General features: G+C 36.9%; 1 protein-coding gene across 4 annotated transcripts; it reads right to left on the reverse strand.

Moving 5' to 3' along the window:
* Positions 1 to 460: 460 nt before the first annotated feature.
* LOC103707679 (pto-interacting protein 1-like) lies at positions 461 to 15,391 on the reverse strand. Of its 4 annotated transcripts, none has more exons than XM_088715447.2 (9): positions 15,134 to 15,297; positions 14,348 to 14,459; positions 5,867 to 5,975; positions 5,497 to 5,747; positions 5,298 to 5,424; positions 1,942 to 2,215; positions 1,628 to 1,760; positions 1,382 to 1,468; positions 461 to 805 (listed from the first exon to the last, which is right to left on the reverse strand). In XM_088715447.2, exons 3-9 carry the CDS (start codon positions 5,949 to 5,951, stop codon positions 680 to 682), a joined length of 1,083 nt encoding a protein of 360 aa, XP_088571573.1. In that variant the 5' UTR covers positions 5,952 to 5,975; positions 14,348 to 14,459; positions 15,134 to 15,297; the 3' UTR covers positions 461 to 679. The 4 variants fall into 4 exon arrangements, with proteins under 4 accessions (XP_088571573.1, XP_088571571.1, XP_088571572.1 ...); XM_088715445.2 differs by having other exon boundaries at positions 5,867 to 5,978; XM_088715446.2 differs by lacking the exon at positions 14,348 to 14,459 and having other exon boundaries at positions 5,867 to 5,978; positions 15,134 to 15,391.
* Positions 15,392 to 16,235: the final 844 nt, after the last annotated feature.

A 16,235-nucleotide genomic window follows, 5' to 3' on the forward strand; every position in this document is an offset into this window, starting at 1 on the left:
ACCAAATGTTGCTTAAATACACTACTACTTTCTAAAATCATTAGCTCTAGCAGTGGACCGGCGTAAAGTTTAGGAAGGACCCCTCTGAAGAATTTTAGCCAAGTTTTTGATATAGTGAGAGCTACTGGTTCTTATTGTGATTTTAGCATTTACGCCCTCACAAAAAATATCTGCATATTTATCCTTAAATAATTTTTAAAAAAACTGCAATACTTAGAACAGTAAAAAAAATTGTAGAATTTCTCTTATACGTTTCTTTTAAATCTCTCTTATAATTATTACATTTTCACATTACCAATATAATTTACTAATAATATATTTATTTCTCTGCTCTCAGTGAATGTGGTGGAATAGTAGCTGAACTGCTGACAGTCTAAGCAGCTACAGGGTCGGTCAATCAGGTCTTTTATTCTAAAAACAACCAAAAATATGATATCTATTCAGAAATAAACTGCTTATCTTGGAGAAATTTTCAAACTTGATCATATGCACTTAACAGACAAAAAATAAACATCATTCATTAACAAAAAAGAAAAAAGAAAAATCCTCATACCATCGGTTCTGGAATCATTAATCCTTCAAGAAAAATGGTATCCTCTACACACATCAGTCAGCCAACAACCTTAATGATGCATTTACCCAACAAGACAGAACGAGAAGGAGAAGTAGGAATTCACAATCACGGTGCCTCACCAGGATGGCCAGATCGAGTATTCAGCAAAGGCTGAAGAGCTTTGACAACAATGCTCATGTTTGGTCGGAAATCAGCTTCATACTGCACACACAAGGCAGCCACCGCAGCCAACTGTTTCCAATATATATAAAGACATAAGAAGGTTAAAACAAGAGGGCATTACCGAAAATCAGACTATCAACGCAAGTAATGAATATCCAAATGCAACATATACAGACTGAACATTTGGTTTTCACCAAAAATTATGCATTTTTACTGCAGCCACCATAAAGAGGAGCAATGTTATATCAAGTTTTCAATGTCTGATTCAGTTAAAAGATAGCTACATTAATAGAAAAGGAGCAATTAATTAATTGACTCATCATCTGACAAAAACAGTACAACCATCATGAAAGTAGAGGATCAGAAACTAGAAATGAGACGCAACTTTAGCATGGTTCGATGAGTTAAGAGAGTAAAATTTCTAAGCATACACTGAGGAGCCAGAGTAATCATCCTTCATAACACAGAAAGCCTCATCTTAAATATACTAGTGCTGTATAATCACACGTCATATTTGCACAAAAATTGCTTAGAATATGAGAACCGAACTCTAGCAAGAAAACTTCATCAGATTGTACTAACTATGAAGATGAGGTTGGACAAACTCCATGAACTGAAAACTAGAGCAAGTTCCACAGTAATTACCTTTGCAACTGCTTTCGGAGGATATGCTCCATTTAGTCTTGCGTCAACGCATTGCTTTACCTTGTCTTCACTAAGCCTCGGTGTTGCCTGCATCATGTGGCAATTAGTCCTATAGGGCATAAAATATTATTGTTCACTCACAATGAAGGTACACTCAGCAAAGCAATGTAGTGCCTCTGAAAACGCTTCTTAAACAAATACTGCAAGAAGATTATAAACTGAAAAAAAAAAAAAAGAATTGTTTACCCATGTCACAAGGCTTTGCTGACCACGTGGTAACGTATGATCTACAGGTTTGCGGCCAGTCAAGAGCTCCAAAAGAACAACACCAAAGCTGTACACATCACTTTTCGAGCTAAGCTGTCCAGTCATCGCATATCTGCCAGCTCAAGTTAAAGTCGCGTTAAAGATACTTTAATTGCAAGGACACAAATGAATTTCATTTCAGGTTAAACTAAATGCAGAAATCTCAATTTGCGAAACTATACTCATGCAAAAACATAGGTGCATTCGGTGAAGACTGAAACATTTTCTCCGACTTGATTCTTGATGGAACTTACTCTGGTGCATGATAACCAAAGGTACCAAGAACTCGAGTAGAGTGGAGTCGAGCTGCCATGTCAGGAGCCTGATTTGATAGGTCAAAGTCAGCTATCTTTGCAACATCATCATCAAAGAGTAGAACATTGCTGGACTTGATATCTCGATGAATAATGTGAGGTTGTGCTTTCTCATGTAGGTATTCGAGTCCTTTTGCTGCCCCTACAGCAATCTTAACCCGTTGCGCCCATGACAAAACAGGACCTGGCTGTGCTCCTTTGACACCTTTTCGCCCTGTGTCAGATAATTGTCCGTTAAAGTAGTGAAGATAACCATTGAATGATTGATAAGCCTTATCACAACTATTTGGAGATACTGTTATGAGCTCTTGTTCACATTCATCAGTTTGAGTTACATCAACTGACACAGGGCACACCACACTTTCTACCATTTAAAAAGCAGTTTGATGTATTTGAACGAAATCTATTGTTTCACACAAGTAATTCTCAGAGGTGTATCGATCAATAAGCTACATATGTATGCATATATATATATATATATATATATATATATATATATATATATATATATATATATATATATAATATTAATGGGTGTGAAAATGTCTTCTTGAAAAGGAAGAACAACTAAAGTCAACCAACAAAGTCGAATTAGCAAGATAAGAAGAAGAAACAAACTAAAAGGAACAATTTACAAAGAGAATGAGAAGAAAAATTGTGACTTAGTTCAACTTAAGAGAGCTTTACCATGGTTGATGACCCCTATTTGTCAATGTAAAACCCTTTAAATCTTACCTTGTATACATGCACATCCATACCTAAATAGGAAGGAGATTTTTTACAATTAATATAAGCAAAGAGAAAAAATAATCCTCAACATGATTTGATTCTTCCATCATTTAGGATCTGGGAGCACCTTTAATCTATCCTGATATCAGGTTTTCTCCACTTGATATTCAATTTCCAATTTTAGCTTAGGCCAGATGCCTTATGTCATCAAGTTATTTAGGATTTAACTTCCAAAGTAAACTAGCCAACCACCAACTTAGCTCTGAACCGCTCCACTTGTTTGGTCACCCTTTGACACGCACTCCAGATCAAGAACATGTTAGCTAGGTCCAAGGGACATGCATTAGGTCCTATGATTATTACACAAGTAAGATATCACTCTATATTATTTATGTTAACTAACCACTGGATTCCAAAAGCTTAAACTGACAGGAAAAGGGTCAACATTATATATTAGGCTTAACAGTTTACAAGAACATATTACAGAACTGATGTTTGTGGATCTATAGCAGATAATGAGGTGGCCATGTAAGACTGATACAAAGCGTGATGTGCATTTTGAGCATTGTATTCTAGGAGGAACATTATATGCTTATTATGTAGTTAACTTCCATATTCACAAAGTTTCCAACTTGGACTTATCAAGGGTGAATTGGCATTTTCCTGCAATTCATTAGCTTATAGTTTGAAACCTAAAATATGATCCCAAAGAACTAATGAAACTAATAAAACCATATAATTTCATACTGCCCTTCAAAGTGTTACATGAAATGGAGGCCCTGAAAAGGGATGATACACAGATCTCCCCAGGATGGCTACTAAAACTAACCATAATTTTTTGAATTCAATCACCTTATATTTGTTTCCATGGCATGCAATTTGATATGCCTGCATGACAATCTGCTGCATCGTATTCTTTGGTTGTGGGATCCTCTATTTTCAGATGTCAATTTTCTTTTACTTGCTCCTTATGTGTCAAGTTGATTGAAAACATTATTTAATAGTTATATCTTTCCTAGACAACCTAAGTTGACAGTTGAGTTATGCACAATCACATCAGAAATTTATAAAATGCCCAAGTAAATAACCTGCTTTGCAAACAAAGAAATGAGATAAACATAAAGGACCTCCAACAAGAAATGGATGGCATCATATTGAATCATGAAGTCATAATTTGGCAAATGGAAACCGATTCCAACATCACATTGGCACAAATCAAATGGAACTATAACCTTTTGTGACTTCATGTCGTCACCAGAACACAAGATAGAAACACTACCATAGAGAATTACCTTGCATCAAAATCTGAGGTTATATTTAGTGAAATTTCTCCCAATAGGTTTAGAATGGGAAGGTAAGTATTGTAAGAATTTTAATAAAATGTATTTGGGCTTCCATTGGTTACAAGTGTTGCACTAGGTTGACAAGAAACATGAATTATAAAATACCAGGGTAATCCAAATAATGGTTGTAATTATGGTTAAGGTGCATCCTAGCCGCATGTTATCTTGTAATAGATATATGGATTGGATTGCGTAGGCTTGACAAGGTATTGCTCTTACATCTTGATAAGAGCTAATATATAATGATGCTCTCATATAAGAGATAAAAGAACAAGGATAATCATATAAAGTCTATGATAACTACAACCTCATCAGATTATCTCTATAAATAAATCAATCTTGTCCTTACTTCTGTACTTTGCCCCATACGGCTAGTCCACTTAAACCTGATAGCAGGATGTATGAAGATTGGAGAGGTGGAAAGTTTTTCTAAAAAAATATGCCTAGAGTTATTCTTAAAATTTGTGTTATTTATTTAATGTTATTAATTTATAATGTCTACAGACAACCCCTTTTGCAGATCTTGCTAGCATTCAAGATTGTGTTGGTCACCGAGATTTGTAAGCCAAGTCACAAGTTTGTGGGCCATACCAAGTTGCCAAGCCAAGGATAATGTACCGAGAGATGAGGGGTTGAAATCATACCCCTATAGAATGCTTAATATCTCATAATGAGGGAGCAAACTCAATCTTTAGTAGGATATTATTCTCTTCTGTGGGGGGAAAGGCTAAGGAAGGACAAAAGTGAAAACGAGTGCAAAAGCTTTAATTTAAGAGACTAGAAAGAAACAAATTGAAAAACAATCATTCCATTTTTTACCTCTTTCATCTCTTTCACATCACTATTATAACTCTCTTACATGAGGACTCATGGCCACTAAATATTTAAAGGAAAATAATCTTCATTTTCCTACTCATAAGGAATATTTCCACTTTAAACCAACTGGGATATCATATGAACATATGTATGTATATATTTTACATTGCTGACCTCTTTTACCTCTTTTATCCCACTACTATTACTCTCTTCACAAATGTAGGAATCACAGCCACTCTATGTACAAGTCAAATCATGATTGTTTGATGTATAACTATGCCTAGCATAAGATTGAGATAGTTGTTTGTATTCCATGTTAGAAATATAATTCAGAGATCTGTAAGATAACAGTTGAAATATGTTATAGAGCTAATTTAAGCCAATAAAATATAGCTTTATGGTCCATACCATGAAGAATATCATGAAGGGATCCCATAGTAGCAAACTCATAGGCAAGAACACGGAGATTCCCATCAACACAATAACCGATCAGCTCCACAACATTTTCATGTTTTAGCCTTGATACCATGGAAACCTGTATAACCTTATATAAGGAGCACATAAACATGTTGAAAGCATATTCAGATAATAGGAATGATTGTCAAACCTGTGCCAAAAATTCTTGGTCTGGCTGCTTGCTTGCATCTAATTTTTTTATGGCTGCACTTCTCCCGTTTTTAAGCACACCAAAATACACTCTGCCAAATGAACCCTCCCCAATTAACGCCTCATCACCAAAATTTCTAGTAACTTCCTTTATTTCTTCTACAATAATGGCTGGAACTGCAATAGGCTGGACTTTTACAGTTTGAACACCCTTAGGGGCAGGCTCTGCAGCACGATATGTTCCATCATTCCCTACATAATGCATACCATTCAAATTTATAGCCATGTATGAGAATATGATATTAACAAGTAATTATAATGGTTCAGACATATTGAAGTTAATACAAAATCCTACATCCAATCCATATTACCTGCTGAATGGGTTCCCATATAGGGACCTCCGCTATCGGCTGTTCGATGGACATCATCTTCTCCACAGCATGCGAAGCATGACATGATTCTCTCTTCTTACAGCAATTCCTACTACAATCAAAGGAAAAGAATTGGTAGAATACAATGAGCATCCAGTAAGCAATATCGCTCATCCTTGTTTAATTAGAGGAAGTCATTGCGACACAATTTAAATTAGCAAAGAAATGATAAATCACAAACTTACAATAAAAATGACCCATTGTGTAGTTGGAAAAGGGTTCAAATTTAACTTAATATGTTTGAGTACATTAGGATCTACATACTTAGATCTATATATGCATTTATTTTCAATTTATACTCATATAATAAGAAATATGGGTGATACCCATCAGACATTCAACGGACTTTTGTGTCAACTCTCATTTGAGTACCCAAATAAAAGGGCGGGAATAGGAGAAGTTCAAAAGTACAATTATAAATAAATTTTATCTCCTTTGCATATTCTAGATATTGGAGACTCCTTGACAAAAAAAAAAAAAAGATAAACGTCTTCAATACCACCAAGCACGCCAATTCTTGTCCCTTTTTTCTCTCAAACTTCTTTCCATGTCTACCAAATCACGGTCATCCTGACCTTCTCTCATGTGCATGGCTCATGACTAACACTGGTCTTTTTGTGTGTCTATATTGGGAAGTTGATAGTGTTCTCGATATTCTAAATCATACATGAAGCAAAATTCATGTGGTTTGGATAGTTCTGAACTAATTGAAGCAAACCATTCATGAAGTGATCGCTTGATGCAGAGGTAACAAGTCTCCGTGAGAAAGATGGCACAATGCATAAGGCTCCTACCACTATGAGGTCTAGGCAGGGTTGGATGGACACAACCTTATCCCCCGTGTGCGATGAGGTTGTTTCCGTATTTTGAACTCATGACACCTGAGTCACAAAGGAGAAACCTTATCGTTGTGCCAAAGCTCACCCTCTAAGTAACAAATCTTCGTATTCAATAAAATTGTCTATGAGTATCTGGACATTGTATATCATCGTGTACAATGTGGATTATTGGTTTGGATGTCCTTCCATGACTTTACATGCTCATTACGCCCTATGAACATTTAGGTCATGTTTGGTCCTCGAATTAAATAGATCTATCCAAGTAAAAACACCTTTTTCTAGTTTTATCCATTTTATCCGACCAAAACCCAAAACTTAATTCTAGATTTCTGCAAGTTAGTGGTAGGGAACTTATGAAATGTTTCGAAATAATTTACTCGCCCACCACATCAAAAAAAAAGATATCCTGAAAAATGGTGGATTGAAATTATCCTCACTGTCCCTCCATTTTCAACCCCAACTTATCGCCCACCACATCAGAAAAAAAAAGATATCCTGAAAAATGGTGGACTGAAATTATCCTCATTGTCCCTCCATTTTCGACCCCAACTTATCCCTCCTCCTTTTCCCGTTTCCCAGATAACTCTATTCTGCAAGAAGATATGCCCTAAAATCCCACCGCAACCACAAAAAACCCACCGACACAAGTTGAGTCACTATAATCATTTTTTTGGATGTAAATAAAGAATTGTGGAAAAGTAAAAGGGGAATAGAATCAAATAAAAGATTCAACCATGTAATAAACTCAAAAGCAATCAGCAAATAATTTTTTGAGAACTTGGGAGAATTTGAGATTAAGAAGAATCTCCCCTATTAATAGGACTCAAACTAATGCAGCATAGAGATTGGATAGGCTCAATTAGAACACACAGTTAGGACCATGGTCTGCTGTACCGCTCCGTACCACCTCATGTGGGGCGTACCACACTATACTGGGAGGAAACTGGTACGAAATTCAGCTTCGAGTCGGTATACGCTCCGTACCACCCCATACCAAGACGTACTAACATATACTGATGTGCGTACCGGCCCACACCAAAGCATACCAACCTGTATCGAAGCATACCGAGATAAAAATTGAGAAAAATAATTAGAGAGCTATTTTAGTACAGGGTGCTTACCATACCAGACCAAGCCGATAAGGTATCGATATGGTACCGATTGCGAACCTTGGTTAGGACTCACATAAAACCAATGGAATTCCAAGTCTTGTGTTCACATGAAAGACAACCTAACACACCCTCCCCGCTCCAAGAAACAAAGAGATAGAGGTAGCCCAAAATAGAAAAGCCCTAGCATCATATAAAGAACTCTAAAATCTATTTTCTATATTTCTTTAGGTGCTGAGACGTTGCAGAAGCTCTCAGAGAGGGTAGTTGCACTCTTTGTTTCCTTCTCTACCCTCTTCTTCCTTTGATAGAAGAAAAATTAGAAAAAGACGTTTGGTTCAATATGAGATTTACTCACTATTTCAGCATTTAATCTGTGAGGTTTACTCACTTTATACAGTTGGAAGAGGTAGGATTTGACTTCATCTCTCTTTATTTTAGCATGATGATGGTCTCAATTGTTAAGCCCCCCCCATCACTTAGACTAGCAAAATAATCACTTGATCATCATTACAGTAACTTGGAATAAGATCCACAGAAATCAATGATAGTAGTTTGTTTAACTCTTCATTTGAAAATCTTATTGAGGTCTAGAAACCATCTTGGGGGTTTAAGTTTCAAGACAGTTCTTCTCTCAAAACAAAAAAAAAGTTTCAAGACAATTCAGCAATGGACTTTCCTGAAACATCCTTCAGTTCCTGGCCAGTAAGTCTCAGTGCAAGATGAATTTATGAACAGCTAGTGATTCATGAGAGCATAGAACTTTCTTCATCTGTCTGATCAAAGATCTAATTGGTCTGGTAAAATTACATCCATTAGATGAGTTGCTCCTTAATTTTGTAAGGCTGATAAAATCCTAGCTTCATATTGTGTTAGACTTGAAAATTTATCGAACAATGCCAAAGTACATGAAGTGATGTTGATTGATAACACCCTAGCTCCATGCTGCATCAGACTTGAAAATTTTATCTAACATTGCCAAAGTACATCAAATAATGTTGATATCAAGGAGTCCATTAAGTGTTCCAACTTCCAAGTATCCAAGAATCTGATCATTGAGGAACTGAAATCAATCCAGGAAATGTTACAAACATTTGAACTCATGACAAGCCATTTTATCACCCAAAGATGCATTAGTTGGAATTACTACACCAATTCAAATAGTTGTTGTCAAGAACTGATCATATAATGTTCTCAAACAATAATGAAACAGATGCCAATGTTTTATGCCGGCGATAGATAGTTACGGCTTTTTAGTCATGGACATGTAATGTATATTACATTCTATATATTTCTTACAATATTTAAAGGAAATTAAATTTTAGAAATATTCTGCAAATATCTTGAATTCCTGATTGTCAATATTTGTTCCCAAAATATCCTAAACTCCATAAAAGATTGTTGGCCTATGTGCTAGGTTTCTTATTTCCCTTTTCTTTTTTTAGCAATAAATCCAATCAGATCCAACTTTCAGGTCCAAATAAAATCCAGCATTACGTGTTTTACAATTTAATGTCAACATTGTTCTGTAATAATATTCTTCATGCACAAGAGAAGGGGGATGGAGAGGTAGCAAGATGGACTAAAAAAGCATGACTCTTCTCTCATCGATTAACATCCTACATGATCCCTGCAATTCCATGCACAACCACTCCTCATTTCTCTTCTCTATGCTCATCTTATATGTTACCTATTAATCCCATCTAATTACAGTGGGCTATATTTTCCATCTTAACATAAAACTTCTCCTACATCAACATCTTCCTCTGACCAGCATGCCAAATTGTGGAACTGATCAAAGATGGACTGTTCTAGTAAAGAAATTAGTTTCATCCCTCACCGCCTTGCACCCCCCCCCCCCCCCCCGGGCCTTAAAATGTAGGAAGAAATAGGCTATTCTATTGGGGTTTCCACGTCTATGTTGCCCCTAAAAATCTGGAAACATTCTTTCAATCTACCTATTAATTTGGATTTCTTTTGTGAACACAAGAAGATCTCCATGAGCAACGTTGCAAGACAATTCTTCTCTCAAAACAAAAAAAGTTTCAAGACAATTCAGCAATGGACTTTCCTAGAACAGCCTTCAGTTCCAGGCCAGAAAGTCTCAGTGCCAGATGAATTTATGAGCAGCTAGTGATTCATGAGAGCATAGAACTTTCTTCATCTGTCTGATCGATCTAATTGGTGTGGTAAAATTATATCCATTAGATGGACTGCTCCTTAATTTTGTAAAGTTGATAAAATCCTAGCACCATATTGTGTTAGACTTGAAAATTTATCGAACAATGCCAAAGTACATGCACTGATGTTGATTGATAACACCCTAGCTCCATGCTGTGTCAGACTTGAAAGTTTTATTGAACATTGCCAAAGTACATCAAATGATGTTGATATCATGATTCGATGATTTAAAAATCAAGGAGTTCATTAAGTGTTCCAAGTATCCAAGAATCTGATCATTGAGAAACTTAAATGGATCCAGGAAACATTACTAACATTGAACTCATGACAAGCTATTTTATCTCCCAAAGATGCACTAGCTGGAATTACTACACCAATCCAAATGGTTGTTGACGAGAACCGATCATGTAATATTCTCAAACAATGATGAAACAGATGCCAATGTTTTATTCCAATGGTAGATAGTTATGGCTTTTTAGTCAAGGACATGCAATGTATGTTACATTCTACATATTTTTTACAATATTTAAAGGAAATTTTTAAATTTTAGAATTATTTTGAAAATATCCTGGATTCCTTATTGTCAATTTTTGTTCCCAAAATATCCTAAACTCCATAAAAGATTGTTGGTCTATGTGTTAGGTTTCTCATTTCCCTTTTCTTTTTTAGCAATAAATCCAATCAGATCCAACTAACAAGCCCAAATAAAATCCAACATTTTGTCTTTTACAATGTAATGTCAACATCGTTCTGTAATAATATTCTTCATGCACAAGAGAAGGGGGATGGAGAGGTAGCAAGGTGGACTAAAAAGGCATGACTCCTCTCTTATCGATTAACAACCTACATGATCCCTGCAATTCCATGTACAACCACTTCTCATTTCTCTTCTCTATGCTCATCTTATATGTTTCCTATTAATCCCTTCTAATTACAGCGGGCTATATTTTCCATCTTAACATGAAACCACTCCTACATCAACATTTTCCTCTGAACAGCATGCCAAATTGTGGAACTCATCAAAGATGGATTGTTCTAAAAGAGAAATATTGGTTTCTTCCCTCGCCGCCCCCGCCCCCGCCCCCGGGGCCTTAAAAGGTAGAAATAGGCTGTTCTATTCAGGAAACATTCTTTCAATTTACCTATTAATTTGGATTTCTTTTGTGAACACAAGTAGATCTCTATAAACCGTGCTGCAAGACAAGCCAAACTACCCTTCAATAACTATATAAAATATATTTCAAAATCAAATATTAAATGTTTTCTAAGACATAATCAAGTTGGGACAGGCCAGAGAGATGCGGTGGCACAGCAATGTTGATGTATTTACTTCCTGGACTACTTAAAAGGCTATCCAACCTATTTCCTTCCCTATCTTTTTTTGGGGGGAGGGGGTAGGAGAGGGGGTGGGATTTCTTCTTAGTGTTGTCCCAAATCCACACTAATAATAAGAAACAGCAGTTCCTTCTAAAATTCTACATTATCATGCAAGTTTTTGTATTTGCTATAAAATGTTATATTTTGATAAATGGATGGTGCTTGATTTAGGCAACATTTTTCTTACTTGAAACTTTGTAGGCTTGCATATAGGACAAAATGGCATCACTTTGTTAGTTCAATTGGTTACTATATTAATAAATCAATAAATTATTTAAAAAATCCTCGCTCCACCACTAGTGTACAACCTCTTAATACTTGTCTTTTCTCTTATGTGTGCTTTCCTTATACATTTCCTAATTTTAATTCCATCTAGTTACAGTGGGTTAAATGTTCATAACATAGATATTTTAAAATTAAACTAGTCCTAAATCAACAGCACATCCCTTTATCTAAGCATGCCATACCCCATGTCCATTGCCTAACCCAAGGTCTGCGAAACCGTTCCGAACGAAATAGGGGACCAGAGCGGAGCCCCACCTCCATGTCTCCCCTGCCTCTGTCTCCTCCGCACGGAGGCTCCCCGGCCTCCACCGGTCGGCTCTGACCGGCCTCTCTTCCTTTCTCTCCCTCTCCCTCCCTCCCCGCTCTCTCTTTTCTTCTCTCGTTCTCCCTCTCCCCCACCTCTACTATGTCGGTACTAAGCTGGCACGGCACGGCACGGCACGTCGAAGAGCCGTACCAACCTGTGCCGCCGGACAACCGGTACAGGGCCCGGTACCGGCACAGCAGATGTTGGCCTAACCCATATGCTAGCACATTCATCATTGTAGCAAGTTCACCAACTGTTTAACATAACTTGCATATAGATATACTTGGAAAATCCCTGACCATAGAAACTTCTCCACAGTCTTAGAAAAACTAACAAGACTAAGGCTCGTGGGCTAAAGTTAAGAGCACAGCTTCTTAAGATATACCTGTATTCCCCCTCCGCAAATAACACTACTTATTTCCAAAAAACATAAAATGTTGTAATTCTGAATGAGTATCAGGATTCCCTTTATTGGTTGTCAGGTTAAGAGCCAAGCTTAAAATGTTCTCAATATTTATTGAATTATATAAATTGAATAAGTTTTATTGCTTAAAGTTGATGGTTACAAAGATTCAGCTTCTGGGCTATACCTTTGAAATTCCCTTCTTCTAATTTTGGATTGCTGTCTACCAAAGTATACAATATCACACCTCTAGTTGAACACAAATTAGTATAAAACAATGAACACATCAGGATAGTCTTTGGCATAGGTCGGCAGTTAACAGTAGTTGATGAGTAACATCAAACATACTTGGATAATCTTAGAACTATCCAAAAGCATGTCTTTCTCTTCCTGAACATCCAATGGATTTTTTTTAATTTATACTTCATTATGTGTTTTCATCATATCAACAGTATGTATCATCCTCAAAAGCCTAGCAACTTCTTGCACTGAACCTGCTTCCAAATATAAACTGAACTTGCTCCTGTCACCTACAATAAATTGAATTGTAAACTATAGCAGCATTTTTGTTCTGAAATTTCTTTTTCATGCTTGCTTCCAGTCTTTTCCTATTTCTATATTCTAAGGCAACTATAAATGAAAATGGAGAAATATTCTACAGGGAAAAATATTTTCTTTATTCAATAAAAGGAATCTTCTCTTTTAAACTTGACAGGCTGATGAGTTTGATTTAGTACCTGAACATTTGATTCCAGGTCACAAAGCTTCTATCAATAGGCCTATTATTTGGAATATCCTCTTGGAAAGAGAACTTATTGATGAGAAACTCAAGAAAACAAACAAGCTAATTTCTTCGAATAATTTTTAAGCATGACTAGTCCAAGTTTGGTAGTTTCAGACCCAAAGCGTTACAGCTGTAATGGAATTACTATCTACTTGCTTTTCTTTGCATCATCCTAAGATACCATCGTTCAACTATTCCTCTCCCAAATCCAAAAATTCTTATTTTTTATGTAGGTTGTTATATAGAGATCTAATTGCTCCAATCCATTTTTTATTTATAGTTACAAGTTACCATTTTCAAGATTCTCTACCAAGTTTGAGATATCCATCATAGAAAGGATGAGATTACCAAATAAGTTAGTTCGTCCCAACTGGCACCAGTCATCATGGTGCTGATCTGCACACCTAAAATATGAGGTAAAAAATAGCTCCAATTTATATCTTAATCTTGATGCAAGACATGGTAATAGGTTGTGAGTGTTAGCAATCCACTCCAAAAGCTTAAGCAAATTGGAGGATGGATCCATGTGCATATAAGACCGCCTAAAATCACTTGCATTTCCAATGTGGGACTACCCATTCTCCAACACCCCCACACACATGGAGAACCCACAAGACGAAACCCAGAGAAGGGTGACACATACAAAATGGCAGCATGGAGGGACATCAGTAGGAAAAGAAAAGGGACAGCTAGCTCTGATACCATGTAAACAATGTAGTGCAAAAGCTTAAGCTAACTGTATGATGGGCCCATGTGTATTTAAGACCGACAAAAGTCCCTTGCATTTCTGGTGTGGGACTATCCCACTTTCCAACAGTCAGATGGAGAGAAAAGATATCAGACAGAGTTTTTAGTTATGAAGTTATCGATTATCATTCGTTTTTATCTCATGATTATTTGAAAGAGCTTATCCTGAAATCTTTTCCATTAACATGGAGTTTCACTATTCATGTCAAGTATTGAGAAGAAGAAGAAGAAAAAAAATTACAAGAAATTGTGCAAAAAATTGTGTTAAATGTTATTCAGAAAGAAGTGATCATTCTCAAGCATCTTTACATGATTGGACATTGAGCTGAAATAAATCAAAGGCACATGTAATTTTCTAGACTGCATGCACATCTCAGCTTGGAAAATACTTGCAAGAAGGCTTTCACCATCCAAGATGAAGGGTGGTTCCACAAATCCTATTTCCTCACTCCTCGATATCTGATGAACATGATGCAATATGACTTTTGATGACACTTTGATCTGTAAATTTACGAGTTAAGTATGTCCATCCAATTATAATAGAAACACTAGGTAATTATGATATACATCAAGATCAAGAAAGCATTAACTTCCACAGACTTACCCAACACCTGATGTAGACCATGTTACACATAAGATCTAAGATGATAACTGAACAAAGTTTATATTACTCTCTCTCTCTCGCTCTCTCTCTCTCTCTCTCTCTCTCTCCCTGTCTTCCTACCTAGCAAAAGCTGCTTTTTTTTTATGAATCAATACTCGTTGCCATGTGAATGCGATTTTTCAGATCATCAAATCAAGCAATTATAGGAAGAGTTAATATCGCAATGTGCGAATACCACTACTGAATTCAGCAAAGGGATTGTGTGAGGCCCCTAGACATAACACCTTTAATAATTATTCGAGAATCTTACTGTCTGGCCAAATCCGAGAACCAATTCCTTCTTCCAATGAAGTCCAAATTCCAAGCATCCGAACAAATCAACAAAGATCAACAGTTCGGAAGAGAAATCCAGAACTCAAAAGGATGTCAACTAAGGAAGAAGAATACGAACCAATTCGGTCAAAAAAACAAAATTCAAAGATCAGAGATTCAGCGACACGAACTCCCGGAAATAAGTAAAATTGACTCAAAAACAGATAAGACATAACAAATTTTAGGGCAAAAAACTCACCTTTATTATCTCTTGTGCTCGAAGAGGGGGAGAGAGAGGGAGAGAGAGAAATAGAGCAACAACGAGCTTGGAGGCGGCGCGATCCAAGGCCAGCGGTGGCGCGCAGGATAGCAAGCGCGGCGCAGGATAGGGACGCCGGAGCAAAAGTTGGGCTGCACCTGCTTTATTGGATTTTATGCTGCAAGCCGTGCTCATCACTGGAGTAAGTTCACCTCCTTTCCGCGTACGGCACGATCACCCTCCACGGGTTCCGCGTGAAGCACTGGAGGTAAGCTCACTGGCGGAGGAGAGTTTGACTCGCGCACGGGAATGGAGCACGCGGTATTGCTGTCAGAACTTTGACAGTCTACCAAAAGTGGGTGCGTGAAATTACCAAACTGGGGCTACTATAAAGGCGGCCGTAATATGTGCTTTGAGTTATCCCGGTCCGTCTGATTTTCACTGGACGGTGTAGATCGCTCGAGCGCATAGATGGGGGAGGAGGACCACTCGCATTTCGCGTGGGCCCGCCCGAACCTCCACCGTCCGAAACACGCGGCGTCTTCTCCGGCGCCATTATGGTAAGCGCCTACAAAGGAAGACCGGCCTGGAAAATTTTCCTTGACGTGAAGCTGTTTAACGCCATTGCAATGCATGGACATGTGCAATCGAAACGCAATTAATGCAAATTACTAATAGCCTACCATATCTAGATAGTAATATAATAGTCTTTTACGTCATAGTCTCCGACACTTTCGGATATTTGCTTATTATTCTTCAATTATTTTGAAATTATATATGATTCTTTTAAATATATTAATTACTATGTATTTTTCAATTTAGTTTAACTGTATATATATATATATACATGTATGTATGTATGTATCTATGAATATGTATATATTATTGTCAAATACCAAAATTATATCATTGTCTTGTGCTTACATCCCATCTCAACAATTCACATGGCGGTCGAAAGTAAGTGCCACATGCATCAAATTTATGAGAGTTTGACCCACAAAGATCACGTGACCTTTACCGGACAAAGTGGAGTTGTAACAAATTGTGTTAAGTATGGAAACAAAAACCAAACGAATGGGATTTGGCCAAAATGTAACCAAAC

This window comes from Phoenix dactylifera, chromosome 2 (genome assembly GCF_051530095.1).
Source record: "Phoenix dactylifera cultivar Ajwa chromosome 2, Ajwa_hap1_PhDact_Kaust_v1.1, whole genome shotgun sequence".
Classification (NCBI taxonomy): domain Eukaryota; kingdom Viridiplantae; phylum Streptophyta; class Magnoliopsida; order Arecales; family Arecaceae; genus Phoenix; species Phoenix dactylifera.

Excerpts from the sequence above, each read along its gene's own strand:
- LOC103707679 (XM_088715446.2), bottom strand. The coding sequence starts at position 5,951 with ATGTCATGCTTCGCATGCTGTGGAGAAGATGATGTCCATCGAACAGCC. Across the intron at positions 5,748-5,866 it reads TATGGGAACCCATTCAGCAG|GGAATGATGGAACATATCGT; the intron begins GTAATATGGATT and ends TGCATTATGTAG. Across the intron at positions 5,425-5,496 it reads ACCAAGAATTTTTGGCACAG|GTTTCCATGGTATCAAGGCT; the intron begins GTTTGACAATCA and ends AAGGTTATACAG.